We start from the raw sequence: 26,735 nt of genomic DNA, 5'->3' as shown, positions 1-26,735 counted from the left end.
ATTGGATAGAAAGCTAATGAAAGTACGTTGCAAAAGGCAGTTTTAGATATTTTGGACCTGAATATCCACGCAACGCGATGGACAAGGCATTTACAAGATCGATTAGACCTCAACTTATAAGATCTATTTCGGAATAATAAAACTCAATTAAACATCTTTTTTTCTTAAAAAAAGAAAAGAGAAAAGAAAAATAAGGCAAGAGCCCTTCTTCTCGCTTCCCGCCTCTCTCTCTATATGTAAGATACCCTCCCATTTCCTATCGTTTCCCATCCTCCAAAAATTGAAAAGTCTCTCCTTCTCCGCAGAGCAAAAGAACTTCGTTGCCGATCGCCACGCTCCATCATCGAGGATGATTTCGTTTCTCAGGTGAGTTTCGTGAGCTCCGGCACATTTCGATTCGTCTCCTCTTCCGCGATTTGATCGCCGAGGATGATTTCTGAACTCTGGCTCGTGTTTCTCATTGATCTGCACAGCCGACAAAGAGCAGAGCTAGCTGCAGCTCGTGGAAAGAGAAGACGTCGACGGCGACGACGAGGACGACAACGTGATCGGAACGATCGACAAAGTAAGTGAGAGCGAAACAGAGCGCGGGCGACTGCTCTCTGCTCGTGTCATTGATTCGTAGTGAGTTTTGGTGGCGTCGTGTTTGGGCCTGCGAGGCGAAGATTCGGTTTGGTTCTGAGATGAAGATAATCGTGATTTTCTGATCAGCTAGGGGGCGATTATTGCCTTTGCTAATTTTGTTTGGATTCAATTTCTTTCACCTGATTCTCGTCGTTGAAGTGAACTTTGTAGTCGCCCTAGCTTGTTCGGTCTCCGTTCTGAAGTTGAAATAGAATGCAAATCGTTCGACGTATATATATACTGCTCAGCGGATTAGCTTGATTTCGGTTTGGTTGCTCAGTTTAGCTCGATTTTCCTGGAACATTGCCACGAATCCATTCGTGTTTTTACATCTCGACCTTTCCAGTGAATTCGTCGTGATTTTTCTGTGCATAAGATAGAGGAGTAATTTTCGCTACAGTTCGAATTTGATATGTCTAATTCACCTCTTTGACGTACAAGAGCAATTCAGCTTTTGTTTATGTTACGCCACATTCGAATTGCACCATGGCATGGCATGTCTGTTTTCCACGTATTCATGACATACAGGAATCAAGAACGAATATCCTAAGCTAAATCCGTCAATAATCGCTATCGGAACACTAGATTGTCATGAATCTAGGAAATGTTTTTGTCTTGACATTCTACATCCACCAACGTATGGTTAACACGATGGCTCGTTGTTTTCATGTTCTTTCTCTGAACTATTCTCATTTTTTTGCTGTTTGCAGTTATTTCTTAGGGAAAAAGCTACAGGATGCAGGAATCTACACTTGCAATAATGTGAAAAAGCTACGAGATTCGGGATCCACCACTTGCAACAAAGCTATTGCAACTGGTGTATGCCAGAATCTCTTAGCTTTGCACCTCTCCAGCATTTATTCCCCGAGAAATGCTTGATGATGCATACAAAGAAGATATCTGATCTTCAGTTTTGAGAATTTAGTTGAGGTTCCTCTTCTTATTTGGCTAAGGTGATTTCCTTTTTCTTTGTTTTGTTTTTTTTTTTTAGCACCTTACAGGAATCAAAGGTTTATCTGAAGCAAAAGTTGACAAGATATGCGAAGCAGCTGAAAAGATAGTGGTTAGAGCTTAAATTACTTGTTATCCTGAGATGGTGGCTGCAATCAATTGGAACTTGTATAAGCATCTCACGTTAACTTCCCTTTGTTTTTCATCAGAATTTTGGTTATATTACTGGAAGTGACGCTCTGCTCGGAGTAAGTTCTTAATTCTACAAACTAAAATGGTTCGGAAGACCCGAATGAGTCATTGACCCTTGAAATAAAGCCTGCAAATGAGCATATGGACTGTAGAAAGCTGCACTTGCTCTAAACACTATTGACCTCACAGCACAAAGTACTTTTAATGTCCTCGTTTCCAGAGAAAGTCGGTCGTTCGCATCACAACTGGAAGCCAAGTCCTCGATGAGCTTTTAGGCGGTAATAGACTTTGTTTTGCAGATTGCGTATATTATTCATCATGCGTTTCAACAAAAACGACTTTCACTGATCTGCAAATGTTAAACAGGTGAGGTGGTATTCAAACTCTGGCAATTACAGAAGCATTTGGTGAATTTCGGTGAAAAGCACAGTCCAACAACGTTAGCTTTGATGAACTTTTACTTGCTTTTGTTAGTTGGTTTTCTCAGAAAATGCTGCTAACGTCACTTCAGGTCTGGGAAAACACAGCTGGCGCATACCCTGTGTTTCTACTCAGGTTGGTCTGAATTGCATATTAGGTTTCTGTCCTTAACTTCTGTTGCGTTTTATGTTTCCTAGATTAACAACGCAAATATGAACATAGTGATTGAATTTCTAGTAAAGAATACAGCCATGGGTGATCTTGGCATCGGAACGTGCGTATTAGGTGATTCTGGAAGGACGGCACTGTCATTTTCTGTAATCTGCAGCCAGTATACTGGAATGCATAATATGCAGTGGTTCAAACCAAGTAGAAAAAAGCCAGGAGAGCTACTAGGTCATAACCAATCAGAAGCCTTAATCATTGTCAGACTTGGAATGTGATGCTTGAAGTACTCTACTCTATATGCAAATCCTACAACATTATTTTCCCCTCTTTCCAAGTTCGATAGGGTCCTTTCCTATTCCTTCTATCACTCATTATTAAAGCTAATCCCATTCCATAAGATGATGATTTATGGTTTGTGGATTCCATGATCCTAACAATTTTTCCAGCTGCCAACTCACATTAGAGGGGGAATGGGAATGGCGAGGTAGCTTACATCAACACAGACAGAACTTTGTATCGTATTATAATCTGTCAGTCATTTTCTTGACCTCAACAAAGCTGCTTTTGTTTCATACTCGGCTTACATCCATGTAAGTGCATATGCACTTTCTTAACTTGGTACACACGCAGTTGCCTTGATCGAATTGTAACAATAGCCGAAAGATTTGGCATGGATCCTGGTGCCGTCCTAGATAATGTAAGCAATGCTTTCTACACTGGTGGCAATTCTTCTTTCTTTTCTGGCTAATGTACTTGCTGTAATCTAGTCTTTCCATGAATTTGAAGATCATTTATGCCCGTGCCTATACTTACGAGCGTCAGCACAACTTGCTTCTTGGTTTGGCTGCCAAAATGTATGAAGAACCAATTAGGTTACTGGTAAAACAGTGCTCGAGAATCAAACTGTACACATTTTGGGGGTTGTGTATGGTTGACCTTAGCTGAGTTATATCCTTCAAACTGTGGATCCAGTGATCGCGCTCTTTCGAGTAGATTTTACTGGAAGGGGAGAATTTTCAGAGCGTTAGGTCAATTCTGAAACCATCAAATCATGCGAGTTGTAATTTTTCAGCTCATTTGGTTTGACACTAATAGATTCCCAATTGCAGCAAAAATTGGCACAAATGCTCTCACGCTTACTTAAGATAGCTGAGGAATTTAACTTGGCAGTGTGCATGACCAATCAAGGTAACGCATCACATCTCATTTCTCCCACAAAGTCATGCATCCACTAAAAGTTCTTCTCCAAGTTAGCCCTTTGATGGTTGCACACTGAAAATTAGCAATTTGGGGACTGCACTAAGCTCATACTAGTTCTTGTAAATCTCAAGAACCAGCTATTTGGTGTAAACTGGCGATGCATACAGTAGCTGCAGTCCATGAGTTAGGAAAAAGATTATTTTTTGATGACTTTGTCTTTATTTTATTTGTTTCAGTTGTAGCTGATCCAGGCAGTCGTGTATTCGTATCATACTCAAAGAAACCTGCAGGCAGGCATGTTCTGGCTCACGTAGCCACAATTAGGTTGATGTTTAGGAAAGGCAAAGGTGAGCAACGTGTTTGCAAGGTGTTCAATGCCCCAAACCTACCCGAAGCTGAAGCTATATCCTTTTTGTGCGAGATCTTCCTCTAGTTACATACTTTATTGAAATTTATGAGATCATACTGCAGAGACTTAAGTAAAATTGTAAAATATCTGTAAGTCTATATCACAATCTTCGAGAAAGTCAATACTGGGTCTACATATAGATAGGTGGAGACCTGATTTAAGCATGATGCTCACAGTATACTCGATGTTGTATGGAGATCCGCGAACACGTTGAATACCAAATTTGTGCAGACGAATTAAACAAAAAGAAGTGGAGATCGAGAATTTTTCAAAACCATCACTTTTTAAAGAAATTTTAGCGAGAGCTCATATGCCAATAAGATGAGATTGAGATTTATTTCATCTATGTTGAACTTGACAGACACACGTTTTTCAGATAACACCAGGGGTCATAGCCAATGCAAATGACAAAAGAGGTCTCTCCAATCAGGAAGGCTAGGTGAAGTATTTTTTTTTTTTGAATCTGCAATTCGATATCAGCTATCGCATTGACAGCTTTCTCTATCTTCTTTCATATTAAGTTTGTATGGGCATGTGTCAAGTTCCCTTTGACTGCTTAAAAATTGCATGAGAGTTTGCCGCTTTCGCCTTGATATCTAACTTGCTATATTGTCTATTATTAAAGTTCAGATGACCCTTCACAAGGCGTTGTGTAAACTCGATTTCCATATGTGGACAAGCATGCTCCAAGTTATCATGGTTCACATTTGTCCACATATAACAATGTCGTCCTGGCCTAATTTACTAGTAGAGATAACAATTACACAGTAGACATCTAAGTAAAAAAAACACGACATTGGATATACTCTCTGCATGATGGCTAAATGAAATGCTAGAAAGATATTATTGCACAGCATGATCAGGTTTTGTAAAGGCTTGGTTCTATAAGCAACATATACGGCTGGATAAAACAATGTTACCTCAAATTCTCAACATAGAGCAACCAACCATTAGAGTTGAAAATTGTCAATGTATGAGAAAGGGTAACTGGGTCGTAAACAACAGGAGGCCATTCGATAGCTAATGGCCTGGCCGAAAAAGGGCCACAAAGCATGAGACTCGGTAGTGTGTGGACTAGTTCGCAGCACTCCCAACTCTAGGCATGCTGGACTCCTTCTTAGTCTCCGCATCCACTTTGAACGTGGCGCCACACACTTGGCCAGAGCTGTTCACCCTAGGAACCGGCTTCACCTCATTCGGTGGGTACTCATAACTCCTCAAACCTCTGGAGCTGGTAAAGAAGCATCCTGAGTAAAAAAAGAAGGCAACGTTAAAGGTGAACGAGATTTGGAGCTGGAAACCCATCGGAAGAGCAACATTGTAGGAGAAAATGCACATGTCAAAACATGCATACAAGTAAAGAACACCATTTTAACCTTAGATTAAAAATTTAGGTTTGAAACCAATTTTTTCCAAAATGTTGTTACCTAGCAATATAACATTCTCCTCTGAACTCTGCTTAATATCAGCAGAGCTCATCCATTCTTACTTTTCACATTCCAATGCTCGGAGGAAACTCCAGTGATGCAGCATTAATGATCCGTGCAAATAATTACCTTTAGGAAATGGTGCAACAGTTTCCCATAGCCCTTCTTCATGACTTCTACATCGTCTGAGAGAACAAGATTGCCTTTGGAATCACTTCCCCGGAAGAAAGGGAAACTTCTGTCAACATCCTGTATGATTCGCCTCAGTGGCTGGTTTTCGGATATTTATGTGAAAAATCTCCACGAGGAAAATCAGTTTATATTAAGCATTGAATTAAGGAAACTGACTTCAGATGGAAGAATGAATTGCGGCAGTTAGCAAATGAAAGCGAATGTGGATCGATTTTACTTCATTGGATCCGAACCCAATCAATCTTGATGAGAGCGATTTCTTGGATGAGAGGCCAAGAGTCGCCGGTGAGTTTTGATCATCCATCTTTCAGAATCTCGCATCTACATATGTGCAATTGTTGGAGGGAGAGAGGGAGGGAGGCCATCCTCTGGCAATCACCTCAACTTCGGGCAATCTTCAATCCATAAACGTTGGAGAGAGGAGAGGTGGTTGTGAAGACTGCTTGATAGTCTTTCCACGTTCCTCGTATCTGTCAAGTTAAGAGAGGTTAGAGAAGAAGGAAAGAGAAGACTCCACGCATCCTCGTCCTCAGAAGGAAACCATGTTGGAATTTTGGGTGCAAATCCCTTGTAAAGTGAATAAGAGGTGTGGATGAAAGTGTCCCACATAGGATAGAAGAGGTGATGGGAGATGGTTAATTTTGAGGAGCTTCTCAAATGGGTTTGGGCCCCAAGGGGTACCCCACTTTTGTGGAAGGGAGAGGACCTACGCCAAGCTAGGTCGGTCCCCCGCGCACGCAGCCGCCTTCCGTCCGGCCGGCTTGGCTCCATTCTCTATCGGTTTCTATTTTTTTTTCGAATAGACACGTTGTTAGAAATTAATTAATTATATTTTTTGGACAAACAAATATGTCTGTTCGTGAGGTTCGGTTCGCCCGAACGAAAACCGAAGCCCTTCACGACTATTCACAAACCGAACTGGTTCAAGTGAACCTTTGCTGCTGTTCACGAAAAGCAAGTCTTCATTACTCGCAACTCTTCATTTTCGCCACTTTAATATATGACCAAACAGTTTAGTTCGGAATATATACGCAGTGACACTTCGTGGCATTCATATTCCTTTCCCGACGCACTAAAGACACATTCACTTCATCATTGTCATTTTGTGCGATTGTCCATGCAAAATTGCGTTCGAAGGAATCCTCTGGATACGTACCGCTTCAGAGGAACGAGATCCGTTCTATCCTGGGAGACGATTGTCCAATATCCTCGGGTACTGATTGAGGGGCCAAATTCGTCTTAAGGACACGACGTTACTTCGTTGGGCTCGGATCAACATTCTGTTTATTTATTTGTACTGCTTTCAGGTTAGTTTTCCTAACGTTTGATTTCAATTTCTAGTATACGAACATAGTCAACAACAATCTTAAGACGAATTTGCTTCGGTTCTGTTCGTATGCTTCTCAGTTAATACAATTATTCTGTATAGTTCGTCTGTTCCTTGTCATAGTCGTATAGGAATACGATTTTGTTCATACATTCTGTTCCTGTTACAGATTTTTCGTTTCTTTTCATATTAAAATTTTCAATTCTGTTCGTCAACAGGTTTTTCGTTTCTGTTTATATTAAAAATTTTCAATTTTGTTCAAGAACAAATGATTTTGTTCATAGTCATATATTTCCGATTCTGTTCGTGAATATGTTCTGTTTTTGTATTTCAGAAATGGCTTCGAATTCGACTCCGGTCAACCCTATTCCGAATCACGGAGAAAAACCAGAAAAGTTCAATGGTACGGATTTCAAGAGATGGCAACAAAAGATGTTGTTCTATCTCACGACCTTGAACTTGGCTAGATTCCTGAATGAGGATGGTCCTAAATTGGACGTTGGAGAGACAAATAAAGAAAAGGTTGCTGCTGTGGATGCATGGAATCATTCTGACTTCCTGTGTCGCAACTATGTCCTCAACGGTCTGGACAATACTCTCTATAATGTCTATAGTCCGCTAAAGACGGCTAAGGAGTTACGGGATAGTCTGGACAAGAAATACAAAACCGAAGATGCCAGATTGAAGAAATTCATTGTCGGTAATTTCTGGACTTCAAGATGATTGATTCAAAGACCGTCTTAAGTCAGGTTCAAGAGCTTCAAGTGATTATGCATGATATTCATGCTGAGGGAATGATTCTAAGTGAGTCATTTCAAGTGGCTGCCTTCATTGAAAAACTGCCACCATGCTGGAGAGATTTCAAAAATTATCTCAAACACAAGAGAAAGGAGTTGTCACTTGAAGACTTGATTGTTCGGTTGAGGATTGAGGAAGACAATAGGCTCTCTGAGAAGAAAGTTGGGAAGAACCTAGAGGTTTCAAGGGCCAATGTTGTTGAAGAAGGATCGAAACCCAACAAGAAGAGGAAAATGCCTAGCAAGTCTGGAGAGGGATTCACCCAAGGCCTGAAGAAATTCGTTGGCAAGTGCTTCAACTGTGGCAAGTCTGGACATCGAGCCAAAGACTGCAGAGCCAAGAAAAGACAGAAAACTCAGGCTAATGTGATGGAAGAGATTTCCAATGGTGTTGATATCAATCTGACTGCTATGATATCCGAGTGTAATATGGTGGGAAACCTCAAGGAGTGGTGGATTGATACTGGAGCAACTCGTCATATCTGTGCAAACAGATCGATGTTCTCGTCCTACACAACTGTAGGGGGTGATGGAAAACTTTATATGGGTAATTCATCAACCTCTAAGGTTGAAGGTGTCGGAAAGATTTCTCTAAAGATGACATCTGGAAAGACTGTGACACTAAATAATGTTCTGCATGTGCCAGATGGTCGCAAGAATTTAGTGTCTGGATCTCTCCTTAGCAAGAATGGCTTCCAGTTGGTTTTTGTATCTAATAAGTTTGTACTCTCCAAAAATGAGATGTATGTAGGAAAGGGTTATCTGAGTGATGGTTTGTTCAAGCTGAATGTAATGACTGTTGTAACCAAGGATGATTTGAATAAAGTTGCTTCTACTTATGTGCTTGAGTCTTCTAATATTTGGCATGCTAGACTAGGACACGTTAACTATAAGTCGATAAAGAAATTAATGAATATGGGACTGTTGCCGAAATTTGATTGTCCAAGTGAGAAATGCCAAGTGTGTATTGAATCTAAATTTTCTAAGCCTCCTTTCCATTCTGTAGATAATAGAGTCTCAGAACCTTTAGATTTAATACACACAGATATATGCGATATGAAATCAATATCATCAAGAGGTGGTAATAAGTATTTTATCACATTTATAGATGACTGCTCAAGGTATTGTTATGTTTATTTGCTTAGTAGCAAAGATCAGGCTGTGAATGCTTTTAGATCTTATAAGTTCGAAGTTGAAACTCAGTTGAATAAGAAAATTAAAATAATAAGGAGTGACAGAGGAGGTGAATATGAATTTCCTTTTGAGGAAATTTGTACCGAGTTTGGTATCGTTCACCAAATGACTGCTCCTTATACACTACAATCAAATGGTGTGGCGGAAAGGAAAAAATCGATTCCTAAAGGAAACAATGAATGCATTGTTGAACAGCCGTTTACCGCAGAATTTGTGGGGGAAGTCTCTTAACAAAATTTTATTTTAAATAGAGTACCCCACAAAAAGACACAACAAACTCCCTATGAGAAATGGAAAGGCAAAATGCCTAACTTGAATCATCTCAAAGTGTGGGGGTGTTTGGCTAAGGTTGCGGTTCCTAAGCCGAAAAAGGTTAAGATAGGACCAAGACTGTTGACTGTGTTTTTATTGGATATGCTCAGAATAGCAATGCATATCGTTTTCTTGTTCACAAGTCAGAGATCCCAGATATACATGTTAATACGATCATTGAATCAAGGGACGCTTCGTTCTTTGAAAACATATTTCCGCATAACATAGTATATGAACCAATTGATAATAATAATAAGAGGCCTCGAGATACTATATCTAGAAGTGATCCAATGGAGGATGAACCTAGACGTAGTAAAAGACAAAGGACTTCCACGTCTTTTGGACCTGATTTCTTAACGTATCTGTTAGAGAATGAGCCTCGGACATTCAAAGAAGCTGTGACATCGCCAGAAGCCCCGTTCTAGAAAGAAGCTATCAATAGTGAAGTTGAATCCATCCTGTCAAACCATACATGGAAATTGGTTGACCTTCCTCCTGGTAATAAACCACTACAATGTAAGTGGATTTTCAAGAGGAAAATGAAAGCGGATGGTGCTATTGATAAATATAAGGCTAGGCTTGTAGTAAAAGGATACAAGCAACGAGAAGGTCTTGATTATTTTGATACTTATTCACCTGTTACTAGAATTACATCTATAAGGATGCTAATTGCTATATCAGCGGTGTATAAGCTTGAAATCCATCAAATGGATGTGAAAACGGCCTTCTTAAACGGGGATTTGGAAGAAGAAATATATTTGGAACAACCCGAAGGGTTCATTGTTCCAGGACAAGAGAAGAAAGTATGTCGGCTATCAAGTCACTCTATGGATTGAAACAAGCACCGAAACAATGACATGCTAAATTCGACCAAGTCATGTTGTTGAATGGTTTTAAGATTAATGAGTGTGATAAATGTGTATATGTTAAGAACACTCATAATGGTTTTGCCATTTTGTGCTTATATGTAGACGACATGCTTCTAATGGGCAGCGATAGTAAGGTTGTTAAGGCAACCAAACACATGCTCACAAGTAAATTTGATATGAAAGATATGGGGGTTGCAGATGTTATTTTAGGAGTTAAAATCCATAAGACATATGGAGGATTAGCTCTATCACAGTCTCATTATATTGAGACGGTTCTTGGAAAGTACAAGAATCTAGATATTGTACCAGTAAAGACTCTCATAGATGTTAATTTACATCTTTCAAAGAATACTAGTGAAAGTAAGGCACAAAATGAGTATGCTAGTATACTAGGCAGTCTAATGTATGTCATGAACTGTACTAGGCCGGACATAGCTTGTGCTGTGAGCAAGCTAAGTCGATTTATAGTTAGTCTAGATGAAAATCATTGGAAAGCTATGAAACGTTTATTGGGCTACTTAAAGCATACTCAAGATTATGCTTTGCATTACACAGAATATCCAGCGGTACTTGAAGGATACTGTGATGCAAATTGGATAACCTAGCACTAAAGACACAAAATCGACAAGTGGATATGTATTCACACTTGGTGGGGCGGCAGTGTCTTGGAAATCATCCAAACAAACTTGTATTGCTAGATCCACTATGGAATCAGAATTTATTGCTTTGGATAAAGCCGGTGAAAAAGCAGAGTGGCTTCGAAATTTCTTGGAAGATATTCCTAATTGGCCTAAACCAGTGCCCACTGTATGTATACATTGTGATAGTCAAGCGGCAATAGGAAGGGCAAGGAATGTCATGTATAACGGTAAGTCTCGACACATACGTCGAAGACATGACACGGTAAGATAACTTCTTTCTAGTGGAATTATCACCATTGACTATGTGAAGTCGAAAGATAATGTTGCGGATCCATTGACAAAAGGCATAACTAGAGAGATGGTTGCGAAAACAGCAAGGGAAATGGGTTTAAGGCCTATAAACAAGTCATCATAGCGGAAACCCTACCTAGTTGACTGGAGATCCCAAGATCTAGGTTCAAAGGGACAACTAAGTTATGAAGACAGTGTAGAGTACTGTCAAATTTGTTTTACTCATTCCCGGATGAAGACAGTACTAATATGTGAAGGTTAAGCAAAAGCTTTTAATGATTCTGAATTGAGTATGTGATATACTATATGTTTAGAAATCACCTATGTGAGTGTGAAGTGAGGGCCGCTTCTGTGAGAATTGAAAAAGCCAAATTCTCTAAAACACTCATGAGACCAGGTGGTGTTCATGGCCAAAACGAACACAATAGTGAGAACCAATTTTGTTCGAGAAACAATTGTGTGATTTCTATTGTCTAGGCTTACACCAAAGTAAGACAGTTCAAAGACATCAAGTCTACTGATTGACCGAATACGTCTGATAGGTTTCACTAAGGAAAGTGCAAAGTCTCATACTACTTATCCTGATGCAACGTTTTCTCATGGAATAATCGCACATTGCATCTCATGCATACACGAAGAGTCAGAAAACCTGAATCTCTTATTAATGTGGGGGATTGTTGGAATTTTACGTGCAAATCCCTTGTAAAGTGAATAAGAGGTGTGGATCAAAGTGTCCCACATAGGATAAAAGAGGTGATGGGAGATGGTTTATTTTGAGGAGCCTCTCAAATGGGTTTGGGCCCCAAGGGGTACTCCACTTTTGTGGAAGGGAGAGGACCTATGCCAAGCTAGGTCGGTCTCCCCCCCCCCCCCCCCCCGCGCGCGCGCCACCGTCTGTCCGTCCGGCTCGGTTTCGGGTCCATTTTTTATTTTTTTTTTCGAACAGACACATTATTAGAAATTAATTAATTATATTTTTTGGACAAACAAACATGTCTGTTCGTGAGGTTCGGTTCGCCCGAACGAAAACCGAAACCCTTTGCGACTGTTCACGAATCGAACCGGTTCAAGTAAACCTTCGCTACTATTCACGGAAAGCGAGTCTTCATTACTCGTAACTCTTCATTTTCGCCAAAGGACCTACGCCAACCTAGGTCGGTCCCCCCCTCCCCCCCCCCCCGCGCGCGCGCCGCAACCGTCCGTCCGGCTCGGCTCGGTTCCGGGTCCATTCTCTATCGGTTTTTATTTTTTTTTCGAACAGACACGTTGTTAGAAATTAATTAATTATATTTTTTGGACAAACAAACATGTCTGTTCATGAGGTTCAGTTCGCCCGAACGAAAACCGAAGCCCTTCGCGACTGTTCACGAACCGAACCAGTTCAAGTGAACCTTCACTACTGTTCACGAAAAGCGAGTCTTCATTACTCGCAACTCTTCATTTTCGCCACTTTAATATATGACCAAACAGTTTAGTTCGGAATATATACGCAGTGACACTTCGTGGCATTCATATTCCTTTCCCGACGCACTAAAGACACATTCACTTCATCATTGTCATTTTGTGCGATTGTCCATGCAAAATTGCGTTCGAAGGAATCCTCTGGATACGTACCGCTTCAGAGGAACGAGATCCGTTCTATCCTGGGAGACGATTGTCCAATATCCTCGGGTACTGATTGAGGGGCCAAATTCGTCTTAAGGACACGACGTTACTTCGTTGGGCTCGGATCAACATTCTGTTTATTTATTTGTACTGCTTTCAGGTTAGTTTTCCTGACGTTTGATTTCAATTTCTAGTATACGAACATAGCCAACAACAAACCACACCTTCTCTCTGAATTCGCTTCCAGAGAAAGTTGGTTGTTTGCATCACAACTGGAAGCCAAGCCCTCGATGAACTTTTAGGCGGTAATAGACTTTTTTTTGCAGATTATGTATATTATTCTTCATTTGTTTCAGCAAAAACAACTTTCTCTGGTTCGGCAATGTTAAACAGGTGGTATTGAATCTCTAACAATTACAGAAGCACTTGGCGAATTTCGGTGAGAAGTACAGTCCAACAACGTTACCTTTGATGAACTTTTACTTGCTTTTGTTATTTGGTTTTGAATCTCCCACAAACTCGTGCATCCGTTAGAAGATCTTATCCGATTTAGCCCTTTGATGGTTGCTCACTGAAAGACAGCAATTTGGGGACGGCACTAAGCTCATACTGATTCGTGCAAACTAGTGATACATAAGAGTAGTTGCAGTCCATGAGTTAGGAAGAAGAGGATTTTTTGACGACTTTGTCTTTGATTTATTTGTTCCGGTCGGAGCTGATCCGAGTGGTGGTGTATTCATATTAGACCCAAAAGAAACCTGCAGGTGGGCATGTTCTGGCTCTTGCAGCCACAATTAGGTTGATGTTTAGGAAAGGCAAAGGTGAGCAATGCGTCTGCAAGGTTTTGGATGCCCCAAACCTACCCGAAGCTGAAGCTATATCCTTTTTGTGCCGGATTTTCATCTAGCTATATACTTTACTTCATTGAATTTTACCCAATTATACTGCAGAGACCAGGTAAAATATCTAGGAATCTATATCAAAATATGTGAGAAAATCGAGTGCGAGTCTACGTATGGATAGGTGGAGTCCTGATTTAAGTATGATACTTACAGTATACCTAATGTTGAAAGGAGATCCATGGATGTGTCAAATATGAATATTGTGTGGAGGAATTAAATAAGAAAGTGGATGTCGAGAATACTTCTAAGCATGACTAGTTGATTAGCTATGCAGCCTGTGCTATGTATACGATGTACATCTATCAATACCATCACTTAATTTCACTCAAAAAATTTAGCAAGAGCTCATCATGTCAATAAGAGAAGACCGAGACTTGGTCCATGTGCGTTAGACTTGACGAACACGTTTTTCAGATAACACTAGGTGGCATGGCCGCAAAGGACTAAAGAGGTCCTCGCAAGCGTAACAATAAGATCGTGCACTAAAACCGATAATGAAAAAGGGCGCCATGTCCGGACGGGCGGGATGAGCGAAGGGTGCCATGGACTGAGGAAGATCCCGAGTCTCATCTAAGACAATTAAATGCACCCCGAGGTTCTGCCGAGGAACTAGGGGACCTTCTCGAGCACAGGATAGGCAATTGAGAGATAGAGCTAGCCTATTCCCTTTTTTGTTGATCTGCAATTTGATATTGGCTGAGTATTGACAGCTTCCCTCCATCTTCTTTTTCCTATTAAGTTTGTATCGGCACGTGTCAAGTTCCCGTTGACATCTTAAAAATTGCAAGATTGACTGCTGCTTTAGCCCTAATGTCTAACATGCTATCATTGTCTATTATCGAAGTTCATATGACCCTTCATAATGCGTCAGGTTAACTCAATTTCCATATGAGAACCGGCACGCTCCAAGTTATTTTGGTCTTCTTTTTTCCTCATTTAACAATATCGTTCCGGTCTCATTTCCTAGTAGAGATAACAGTAACACAATAGACATCTAAGCGAAAAAATGTAACATAAAATAAACTCTGCATGATGGCTAACTGAAATGCCAGAAAGATATTATTGCACATAGCATGATCAGGTTCTGTAAAGGCTTGGTTTTATAAGCAACAGGAACAGCTGCATAAAGCAATGTCATCTCAAACTCTCAACGTAGAGCAAACGACCATGAGAGCCTGAAAATTGTCAATATATGAGAAAGGGTGACTGGGTTATAAGCAATAGAAGGCCATTCAATAGCTAATGGCCTGGCCAAAAAGGGCCATAAACCATAAGACTCGAGAGTGCGAGGACCGGTTCGCAAGCACTCCCAACTCTAGGCATGCTTTGGACTCCTTAGTCTCCGCATCCCCTTTTGAATGTCGTGCCGCACACTTGGCCGTAGCCGTCCACCCTAGGAACCTGGCTTCACCTCATTCATTGGGTGCTCATATCACCAAAACCTCCAGTGCTAGTAAAGAAGCATCCTGAGTGGAAAAGAAGGCAATGTTAAGAGGTGAACAATTTGGTGCTCGAAAACCATTGGAAGAGCAACATTGCAGGTTTTAATGCACATGTCAAAACATGCATACAGATAAAGATTGCCACTATTGTTGAGGAAAACTCCTATTAATTTTGAAGTTGACAAAACCTTCTATGTTATTGTAAATCTGATACTTATTCTGAATTATTCAAGGTCTGTATATTCTGGAAGCTCAGAAGAAAGTTATTCAGACTTTACAAGCTGTCAAGTATATTTTTGAAGACCCACATAATCGAAGTTCTGAGATTCAGAAGCAGAAGATATTCAGATGCAGATGCAGAAGTTATTCAGATGCAAATGCAGACGAAGAAATTATTCAGACGAAGAAATTCGTCGACGCAGAAGAAATTATTCGGACGCAAATTCTTCGAGCGCAGACGCAGGAGTTCTTCCGATGCGCACGCAGAATATCTTCGCACGTGAGAATTCGAACGTAACACAACAATAGTGATCCGGCATGGATTTCACGAAGGAATGTTCTGATTGTCTCAATCTGAATCAAACTGATTGACAATCAAACATCATGACAAGAATGCATTACAACGGACAAAGTTCTACTTATGGAAACCAAGATTCTGATTGTATGGGCGACCAGAATCAGCGGGATTCAGAATCTGTCAACCAACGGCTACTCAATTTCTTACTATACAAATCTGTCCAAGGTAAAGATTGGAAGATGATCCTACGAAAGGCGTCCAACGGCTAGTTTGGAAGCGAGAGGAGTATTTAAGGAGATCAACGAGCGGCGGAAGGTAGTACGGAATCAAGAATCAACAAGTCCAAAGTCGAGCTTAATCCAATCATTTTTCTCGTCATTCTGAGCCAAATATTAAGATCTTGAGGGACACTTTGTAAGAGTGATTGTGTGAGATAGAGAGTCCTATCATACACAAGAGTGTTAACACTCAGAAGTTGTAATTCCTCTTGATTACATAGTAAAATCCAAACAAGAGGTCAGAAGCGTGGGAGAGTGGACGTAGGCTGCTATAAGCCGAACCACTATAAACTTGTGTGCGATTCTCTTTCCCTTATCTCTTACTTTACATTCTGCACATCAAGAAAGCACCGTCTATATAATCTGTCTTGAATCCGAACTTTATTCGGACTCTTCTCGTGATTTATTTCGTTTCCGCATAAATTACTAAAAATTGTTTTAGATCACCTATTCACCCCCCTCTAGGTGATCCTTGCTAGCTACATCAACTATAACCCTAGATTAACAAGTTAGGCTTGAAACCAATTTTTCCAACTCATGCCAAACATCAAAAATGGGGAAAATATCTTCATACAGCTAATTTCTCATAAATTATACCGGGACTGCAATCCAGACTCATTTTTTAAGCTATTGGCAAATGATACCGCATATTCAATGTCAAAAACTTAGACTTGTCCTTCCACGAGCCCTAATCAAACGACAAACGTGGGCCGCAGAATCGTGAGTACATCCCGTATATCGCGACAATCGTCTCCGCGTCCTTTTTGTTTTTTCTCTCGTAGCTAAGCCTCATTATATGTTTTGTAAGGTACCGTGACCCCATTGAACCAATCTTGGATGATGACAAGAACTAAACTTGCCTGATTCAAAGAGGACTGAAGTATCTTCTTATGATCCTGGAAATTCCCATGGAAAGGCGCCACCTTGCCTTGAGAAACCACCTAGAGCTCGTCCATGCTTCCAGATATTACATGCTCATTGTGACTAACCTGCAAATCAAGGTGAAAAGAGGGCTATTAGCTGTGAAGACGATCAATCATTGGTCAAATTCAAGTATTTTGTCAAGAAATCAATCTCACCATCAGAATTCCTCCTTGGAACAAGACCAGACCTTGAATGAAAGCCTCAACTGCATCCAAATCCTGCAGTTTGGGATAGTAAAGAACGCAGAATCATACTCATCAATCCTTAGACAAGAAACTAGCAATTTACAAAGATAACACTTTAGTAGTCACTGGTCATTAAAGCAGAACTTAAAGTCCACATTTATAAACAAAGAGATTTCCGCATAAATTAAGTGCAAAGCCCTGTACTGCCTGTAGGCACAATTATCTGAACAACTTGGTATTATACACTTCTATAATACAAAAACACAGATCAGGCTGGCATAACTATTCTATTCCCAATATTTTGCAAGTTGGAACAATTACACTGGTTTCTATTTCATTATAAATTAGAAGCATGGCGATAGAGGCTCCCCGAAGTTGTGATCACTGATTGCTTCTTCTGTATTTTCAATGTCAAGACCAGATTCCAATAAGTTCTACTAGTGCAAGACAATAACAAGCTAACTGAAATAGTAATAAAAGTCACAAGGATGAAATAAATGAGTTAACTTACCAGATGATTGGATGGCTCGTCAAGCAAATCTATGTGAGGTTTCTTGAAAGTTATCTCGGCAAATGCAACTCTGGTTTTCTGACCACCTATTGATATGGTCAAAGCACCATGTTATATGTGCAATAACATCCAAAAAGCCTCAGAGAAAGTACAGAGTGAACTGCAATTCAGATTGCAAATTGACTAACCTCTAATAGAGCTTCACAATGTCATACGAAAATTGCTTCAACAAAAAATTTACAGATCCAACAGTAGCAGAGAGGGAGGAGATGTATCAGACAAGGTATACATTGGTTGAAGTGCAAGATTTCCAGTTACACCAAAGGAACACAAGTGAGCTTGAAGCTTTTGTTCCGGAACTCCCTGTGGGAAGAATGCCACATAAGGTCTTTTCAGACAAAATGACAGAATGTATGACGAAATCTTATTCCGCAGTGGAGTAAATGCAAACAACTGATTGCTGAATATATTTGCCTCGGAGCTCATTGCTGACAATTCGAACACAGAGGCAGGCAGCATATTGTTACAATCTCAACCAAATAAATATGAGTATATTGGCTAAAAATTTCTAGCAAGCTGTAAGTAACAGTTCCTAACCCAACAGAGATCAAGGCCCAAACGGAAGGTGGTTTATGAATATCGATCCTATCATGAATTGGAGTTGTATTGAAAGCTTGGAGCCATGAGCTGCCCCAGACAGACTACTTCACACTACGAAGGATCATCATCAACAAAAAGAAGGTTCTCGATGATAAAGAAAACCATAAAAAAGAAAAACAGCATCCCCTTTCTTCACAATCATATCACAGCTTCCACATAACTAATCCTATTTTTAGATTTTGAGAGGGATTATTCTTATTTAGATCATAATCACTAGAAGAAAATTTAGAACATATCAATACACCAAATAAAATTAAACGCTTCTTCTTTTTCTGTAAATTGCAAAAAATGAGACATAACATTGACATACTAGGAAGAGGATAGTGCTGTCAAAATAGGGATCTGGATCCCCCATTCTTCCTACTGCATTTGCTTATAAGCATCGAATTGGAGTGCAGAAACGAAATCGATGCGTTCAAGACCAAAGGACTTACCCAAACCCATAGAAATCTGACCGTAGATGGAAGAACGAACCGCGGCAGTCAGCAAATGAAAGCGAAAGTGGATCGATTTCACTTCATTGGATATGCACCCCAATCAATGCGGATGGTGAGGGATTTCTTGGATTTCCGGAAATTCACGTGAGACTTCTCCACGGGAAAGTATCAGTTTGTGTTGAGCATCGAATCGAGGAAGCAGAAATGGAAATCGATGCCTCCAAAAACCATAAACTCATCCGAACCCTAGAAAACCCACTGTGCATGGCCGAATCAATTCACCAGATCTGATGGCCATCAATGTCGACGAGAGGGATGTCTTGGATGAGGGGCCAATAGTCGCCACCGAGGTTGGAGCATCGGTCTTTCAGAATCTCGCATCCATTTATCCACAATTCTTGGAGGGAGGGAGGGAGGCCATCCTCTGGCAAGTACCTCAACTTCGGGCAATCGTAAATCTCCAAACTTCTGAGAGAGGAGAGGCGGTTGCGAAGACCGCTCGACAGTCTTTCCACGTTCTTCATCCGTCCAATGGCAAGTTTGGTTAGAGAGGAAGGGAAGAGAAGACTCCACGCATCCTCCTCGTTCTCCTCCGAAGGAAACCTCACCTTCTCTCCCTCCCCTCCCATGCTTACTCCGTCAATGTACAGTCCCTCGAGGGAAGTGAGCATGTGTAAGCCCCATTCTCTCATTGGCTGCTTCAGGTTCTCGCACTCCCAAATTTCAAACGACCGCAAATTGGGAGGCAAATCCCCTTTGGGGAAGCGTTCGATATTTTCACAACCCATAATACGTAGATTCCGGAGGGAAGTAAGACGATGCCACTCATTTGGTAGGGACTTTATCTTCGGGCACCAATAAAGGTGAAGTCTCGATAGGGACATGGGAAGGGGAGGGAAGTCGTCCACCTCCAATTCTGGACAGCAATTTATATCCAATTCAGTGAGATTTTTACAGCTAGCAATGTTACAGTTGGCGATAGACTTTATCTTCGGACATCCACCAAGAGCGAAATATGACAGGGTGATGGGAAGGGGAGGCAAGTCCTCTATCTCCAGTGCTGGGCAGTTTTGTATTGTCAAACGAGTGAGCTGGGCGAGCGTGTGAAGACACTGAGTTAGGCTTCCCAGATTCTTACAGTCGGAAATAACCAAAGATTTCAGTGATTCTACGGTGATCTCTTCCAGCGACTCCAGTCCCTCATACTTCTTAATATAAAGTTCTCTCAGAGCAACGAGTCTACCCTCGGCAAACGGAAAGGATATCCGAGAGTCCTGATGACTAATCCCAAGATATTCAAGTTGTGACATTGTGTTATTGCTGTCGGAGTCATCTTGAGGAATGGTTAGTCCCATGATTTTTGGACAATTCGAAATGGTCAAACGTCTAAGTGCATGCATCTTGCTCGGAAGCCTTTCTAAACTCGTGCAATTCGTCAATTCCATCCTTTTAAGGTTGCACAACAGCTCTGTCTCTCCTTCGTCTGCCATAAATGATGTTAATTGAGGACATTTTTCGATGACTACACTCTCGAGGCAAGTAAGATTTTGCGTTTCATTTCCATCTTGCCACAAGTAGGTTAGCTTGCCACAGCTTCTTATATCGAGCTCCTTTAGCTTATGCATGCAGCTCATAAACCCAGGATCAAAGCAAACAAGCTCTGCAATATTTTCTATTTTCAATATGGTTAGAGAAGTTAGGTTGACCAAGCTCTTTAAGATCTCCTTGTTACAATCCTCAAAATATAACTCACGGAGAGATAAAAGACAAACCACACTGGTTGAGTCATTCAAATGCGGGCATGAATGAATTTTAAGCTTCATGAGACTATTAAGTTGACAAGGCAATGTCCCGACCAATGAAGGACAACTCTGGACAACAAGATGCTGAAGACAAGGGAATGGGACTTCTTCTTTTGGGCTCCCGGCGTAAGGAAACCAATCCTTCCATGCCAACATCTCTTTCAACTTCAAAGTTGTTAAGGATGAGAAAGGCCTTTTACCTCCGTAAAATTCGAAGCCTATCATTTTCACTGCATGCAGACCCTCAAGAGATAATTCCTCAAGTGAAGGTAGTTGTCCAAGTGGGGGCAACGATATAACATTAGGACAACCCCCCAAGCACAAAGACACTATCTTGGAATATGATGGACCATCTAACCATGAAGGGAATATTGTACCACCATAGTTCAAAATAGTGAGATTTTCAATATTAGTGGGAGGTCGCAGAGAGTCAAGCACTTGTGCTTCGTGCTTATGATTCCTGAGATTTCCCAAATGTTCATCCCAATGCAAGGATAAGTTGGTCAGGCCTCGCTTTTGAACCAAATTAGCATCAACTGCATCTCTAACTTTCTCCACATTTTGCAATTCTGATATGAGTAATTCTCCTTGAAGATGTGGCAAGTTCTTTAACTCCTCTAATTGCGACCCTTTCTCTGGTCCTGCCACAAACTTGGACAAGATAGTAAGATTTTTCAAATTGCTGATACCCAACGGCATCTCTTTTAGACGCCTTGTATCTCTAACATCAAGAAACTGTAAGCTGACCAACTTTGTGATACCTTGAGGCAACTTTGAAAGGTTATGACAACTTCTTAAGATCAAAGCTTGTAATTTGCACAAGCCGACAATTGACTCAGGTAGCCTTTTGATATAACTGTATGAGACGTTGAGATTTTGAAGATGTTTTAAATCACCAACACAATTCGGTACCTCTCTAATTAAACAATAACATAACGAGAGCACCCTTAAGTACTTCAATTCTGCTAGCAAGTCATGTAGCACCTTGTTGGAAATATGGAAAAAGCCCACACTAGATCCAATAGGCACTATAATTAAGCTTCTTAGTGCCTTCATTCTGTGATATGCTCTCAAGTCTTTTGATGTAACGTAAGGCAGTGAGACGAATGATGCGTAACGAGTTTTTTCAAGAGATGATGCATCATGTTCATTGCTTGCCTGCTGAGGCTCCCCTGAGCTAAAGCAAGTCTCACCAGCAATTGACTTTGCTAGATCATTCAAAAGATCATGCATTGAAAACTTAGATGCGTTAACACTTGATTGTTAAAGAAATGATCTGGATACTAACTCATCAAAGTGATTCCGTCTAGATCTCAAGATATTGTCCTTTGCGTTTCGTCCATCTATAAAGCCCTCCGCTATCCATATGAGTACCAGCTCATCCCTCTCGATTTCATAATCTTTGGGAAATACTGCACAATAAGCAAAACATCTCTTCAAATAGGAAGGAAGATGTACATAGCTCAATTTTAAAACGGGGAGAACCTCATCCTTTTGTGCCGTCGGAAGATCCCATATTCTGTTATTTAAGGTATCTTCCCATTCATAAGGATTCCTTTTATTACGTAGGGCACCGCCCAACATCTTCGCTGCCAAAGGTAAACCTCTACATCTTTCAGCTATTTTCTTGCCAATTGTTTCAAATTCCGGGTGCCTCTCAAAATTTCTTGCTCCCAGAGCATGATAGGCTAATAAGCTAGTACAGCTATTAATGGACAACTCCTTCAAAGGATATGGCGAAGCTCCTGTTATGGAAGCAACAGGACGGTTGCGCGTCGTGATGATGATCTTGCTTCCCTTAGCCCCTGCTTCAAATGGCTTTAAGAGGGATGTCCATTCTCCATACTTCTCATTCCAGACATCGTCTAAAACCATAAGAAACTTCTTCCCAGACAATTCATTTTTCAACTTAACTTGAAGCCAGTTAAGATCTTTGTCCTTGCAGGGCCATTTGCTGATCGACTGCAAAATAGTCTTCGTTATGTCGAGAACATCAAAAACATCCGAAACACAGACCCATGCTCTCCTCTCGAAACAGTTGTTCACTCTAGGATCATTATACAGCCGTTGAGCCAAGGCTGTCTTTCCAACACCACCCATTCCAACTATGGGAACTATGCTTAGAGTAGCATCGGAATTTTGGACGTCACTTATCAATAGTTCGAGTACCTGTGCTTCTTCTTCCTCCCTACCGAAAAACTGAAGCTCCGGTAAAGAAGTGCTGGGGAGCCTTTTGTTGGTGTCGTTGGATCTATCCACGACATTCTCTCTCAAGCTTAGATGAGCCTTCCTGTTGAGAATCTTTTCCAACCTGCCATTAATCTCTTGTACCTTGGTTTCAGACACGTGCGAGCTCGATTGGTTAAAGAAAGAGAACTTCCTTTTCAACTGACCTCTGCTTGTGCTGGATTCTGCGTTCAACTTGGCCTGAGTGGCTTCGATATCAAACTCATCGAGCAAGTCTTCCATGTCATAGGCCAAGTCCCTAACATCGTCCAGCCACTGCTTCACTAGACGGTCACCCCTCAGTTGCTTGTCCTCTGCACCATCCAGCACGGCATTGATTGTTTCCAGCATCACCTTCCACTCATCAAGGGCTTTGCTGATTCCTTCTCGCTGCGCATAGTCCAATGTCAGAGAAGTCAACTTGTCGAACAAGACCTGAAAGAAGGAACCCAAAAAGATCTCTCCAATGGCCATGGGTGAATTAGTCACTGTAGAGAACAACAAGGGTTACGGGGAAGCAAAGTGATGATGAGCTAACGGAGAGAGAGAAAAAACTATAAAGTCCAGGAAGACCAAGACTTTCACCTACCAAAAAGATCAAACAAAAATCAGAGGTTAGAGAAATCAAAATAAATATACGTTTTGTCCACAAGTGCTTGTTTCTTAATATTTGGAGAATATCCCTAGAGACTTTACTGTATATCATTTGCCTTTTTGTCCGGAAAGTGAAGAAAAAGTGAAAAAGAGCTAATGGGAAAGAAACTTCAATAGATTCCAGGAAGAGCAAGACTTTGCAGGACGCAAATTGCAGTTTGTTGCTTCACTTTTCACATCCCTCCTCTTTCATCCCCATGGGAATGTCTCTTTTTCCTTTACCAGTAGAACTTCCACGTGTGTCTTGCTTAAAACTAATGATCGTATAACTCTCGTCCAACTCTTTTCATGTTCATTCATATTGTGATTCTTAAGTCATTAATCTCTGTTCTTGTCTATTATAATTATGTCTAGATTTTCATATATCTTTTCAAATTTAAGTTCAATAAAAGAAGAAAACGCAAAGAGAGAAACAAAAAAGAAGAAACAGCAAAAAAAGAAACAAAGAAAAAAAAATGCAGGAATGAAACCTGCGAGAGCACCACCGTCCCATGGCCATTACCACACCGTTGCCGTCAGCACCGCTGCTAGGGTGACATTTCCAATGGCACCACCTTATAGTCACCTTCGTAGACAATATTTTTCTTGAGATGTTTTACTTAGAGCGGTTTAGGAGTTAGGGATGATGATATCGTAACTACCTAAGCTTTTGTTCATTTTACAATCGAGAACCTACACTTTTTGTTTGTTCAATCAAGTACCTCAATTTTTCAAATTTGGCTCACTTTAAGGCATCCATTAAATCAATTTCTGTATCATGTGATTTTGCTGGCATGACTCATTTACCCAAACAAAAGTTAAGTCTAATAGCTTAATGTGGCTCGCTTACCCTGCATATTGGATGATGAGGAGAGAGAGTGTGTGTGTGTGACTCAGACGATCTAAACCGTCTAATATGTCTGCTTACACGACAGCATCTCAATATACAAGATCGGATGCCAATGTGGACAGTTTATGGCTATTTAACGGCGTTAGCATCCTATCAACATATTTCGTCCACAATTCTAATGGAAGCCTCGACACACATTTCAAATGTTGAGGTAATTGATTGAATGAAAAAAACTTTAGAGATTTGATTACGAAAAAGAGTAATAGTTTGGATACTTGTACGATGATTGCTCTAGATTCAAATCTCAAAGGTACTTTTGTTTACGAGATATTTATTCTACAAACTCATCCCCTTGATTCATTGCTTGGTCTCGCCTTAATATTTTTCTTTAGTAAGAATATTCATTCTTTCATGTGAAGGAGAACAGGAGATGGTGTTGTTAATTTCAAGCGCCAAAAGATTTCAGTGGCTAAATGGCGAGCAGATTGGGAGGCTACAAAGTTCAAGCTTTACACTCGAAATATTTTCGTGGATTATCAAACATTTTATTGAAGATAGAATTTTTCTTTGTACTTGATTTTCTTTCGATTGGACATTATATTAATAATATTATCATCAGACGTAACTGTGCGGACACCCATAATATAAAACTTTACTAAGAATTCTTAACCAATTACAACGAAACTGCCTAAATGATATTTTTTGTAGATAATTTGTTCCAACTCTTTGAGTGATGGATCGATATCATCCTGAACATCTTTTCTGACCCACAAGAGACAAAATTGATACCACAAGGAACATATTGGATGTCAATGTAAATAGTTAAGGGCTACTTAATAGCATTGGTGTCAAATCGACATTTTTCGTTCGCGATTTCAATGGAGCTCTCACGTTGACCCACATTTGGAGTGTCAAGATAATTTATTGAACTGGAAAAAAAAACTTTAGATACTTGATTACCAACGCATAGGTAAGAAATTTGATGCACCTCATTATCTGGTTTTATTTCAGTCAATTTGAATATCTTTGGAAGCCATAGATATAAGAATGAAATTGATGGGGGTTCCTTTTATGGAGTTTTTGCTTCAACCACTCGCATGTAAAATCGAACAAGCGACTCCTCTTGAATGCAAATGCTTGAAATAAGGCAAAATCAAATTGTGTGTTTTCTTTTTTATATAAGCCAAGAAATATTCTCTGATTTTCTTTGTCATGTATTACTCCTAGGCGGTTATAAATGATAGTTGTAAAGTCATATACACATGTCAAAAGTATTGAAGTACTAATGATGTCATCCATTTTATTTTGTTGCTTTTCACTGGCTTTATGGCAAGTCTTGTATTTGTTTTTTCTTTTTTTTTTATAACTTTTAGTAGTCAATTAGATTCAATTGATACAAAAAAAGAAAACCGGAAAATCAACATTGCTTGCAATTGAGGCCTCCACGGAAAAAAATTGGATTAGTGCATTTGACGATTTTAATTTTGTCGTAGGTAATTATGTTTGGTTCAAGTATGCCGAGCTCTAAGGGTTGAGTAATATTTGAAAACAATCAACAAGAAAAACAGTTCATTTTGTTCTAATTCCTAATTTTCAATCACAGGTAATCTGAAAATACGTGCGCAATATTTGTATGTCTACGCCTGTGCGTAGCATGTGGTTGAACATTAGTAATCTAATAAAATTTCATATTTCATAATTAATTGACCTCATTAATTGGGTTCAAATCTAAATAGATTTTAGATTAAATCATCTGTTTTTTTAATTAATAACCTTTAGGAAAGGGAAAGTAAATAATTGATGGGGCTCGTCAAGGAGTGTACATCTTGCGTATGTATTTTATAAATTGAATCTTTCAATTTAGGAACTCACGAGCAACAGTTGAAATTGTCCAGAATTTATTGAATTTTTCCTATCTTTTTGCTTAGTTCTATCTTATTTAAAGCAGAAGTGAGCTAATGGAGAGAGAAAACTATTTTGTTCACGAAGACCAAGACATTCACCTACCAAAAACATTTAAACAAGAGTTAATGCCACGAAAAATCTCAAATCTATACACATATGGCAAATTTACCCAAAACTAATTTTTTGACCATGAAAAATCCCAAACTGGTACATCCGTGACAAATTTACTACAAACTAATTTTTTAACCATAAAAAATTCAAAACTGGTACAACTCTGACAATTTTACCATAAACTAATTTTTTAACCACCAAAAACCCTAAACCGGTATACTTGCGACAAATTTACCCTCCGTTAAATTAAATTAATACCACGAAAAATCACAAACTAGTAAACATGTGACAAATAGAGGGGTAAAACCCCAAACTGGTATACCTATCAATTGTCACGTGTCATCTCATTTAGCAATTCGACAGTAAAATTTAACGGAAACTAACGGAGGGTAAATTTGTCACAGGTGTACCAGTTTTTGGTTTTTTGTGGTCAAAAAATTAGTTTGGGGTAAATTTGTCACATATATATCAGGTTGGGGTTTTTGTAGTCAAAAAATTGGTTTTAGATAAATTTGTCACATATGTACCCGTTTGGATTTTTCATCGTCAAAAAATTAGTTTGGGCTAAATTTGTCACGGATGTACTAGTTTAAGATTTCATGGTATTAACCCTTTAAACAAAGACCAAGAACAAGGTTTTTTTTTTTTGCATGCATACTTTCTCAGTAACCTTATGATTTTGATGTCTTCATTTTTATACGTTATTGGTGAATATGCGATCAATGTACGCCTT

At 39.9% G+C, this 26,735-nt stretch overlaps 2 protein-coding genes and 1 pseudogene across 6 annotated transcripts in view; 1 reads left to right on the top strand and 2 right to left on the bottom strand.

The window, feature by feature from the left end:
- Positions 1-3,129: 3,129 nt before the first annotated feature.
- On the top strand, positions 3,130-4,820 carry LOC115676637 (meiotic recombination protein DMC1 homolog; annotated as a pseudogene).
- Positions 4,821-16,565: 11,745 nt separating this feature from the next.
- LOC115676635 (putative disease resistance protein At3g14460) overlaps positions 16,566-26,735 on the bottom strand; it is a 103,842-nt gene continuing 93,672 nt past the window's right edge. For 3 of the 5 annotated variants that reach the window (XM_056319019.1, XM_056319020.1, XM_056319022.1), the window contains 5 exons: positions 18,473-18,625; positions 17,567-17,741; positions 17,379-17,464; positions 16,838-16,900; positions 16,567-16,747 (listed from right to left, as the gene is read on the bottom strand). Coding sequence is in view for 1 of the 5 variants with exons in the window: in XM_056319025.1 (XP_056175000.1) it covers positions 18,754-19,083 (330 nt within the window). In the remaining 4 variants the exon portion in view is untranslated. Of the gene's footprint in view, positions 16,748-16,837; positions 16,901-17,378; positions 17,465-17,566; positions 17,742-18,472; positions 18,627-18,715; positions 19,084-26,735 lie in introns of all 5 variants that reach the window. The other 2 variants (XM_056319025.1, XM_056319023.1) reach the window with 2 other exon arrangements.
- Positions 21,406-24,201, bottom strand: LOC115676630 (putative disease resistance RPP13-like protein 1). The gene has a single exon (XM_030599573.2). It carries the CDS (start codon positions 22,975-22,977, stop codon positions 21,541-21,543), a length of 1,437 nt encoding a protein of 478 aa, XP_030455433.1. The 5' UTR covers positions 22,978-24,201; the 3' UTR covers positions 21,406-21,540.

The sequence above is a fragment of the Syzygium oleosum genome, unplaced genomic scaffold (genome assembly GCF_021117445.2).
Source record: "Syzygium oleosum isolate NSW1041296 unplaced genomic scaffold, Sole_v2.1 Sole_v2.17, whole genome shotgun sequence".
Taxonomy (NCBI): Eukaryota; Viridiplantae; Streptophyta; class Magnoliopsida; order Myrtales; family Myrtaceae; genus Syzygium; species Syzygium oleosum.
This window is presented reverse-complemented; position numbering and strand designations above follow the sequence as displayed.

Bases quoted from the DNA above. Each gene is read 5' to 3' on its own strand.
- LOC115676630 (XM_030599573.2), bottom strand. From the start codon at position 22,977: ATGGCCATTGGAGAGATCTTTTTGGGTTCCTTCTTTCAGGTCTTGTTC.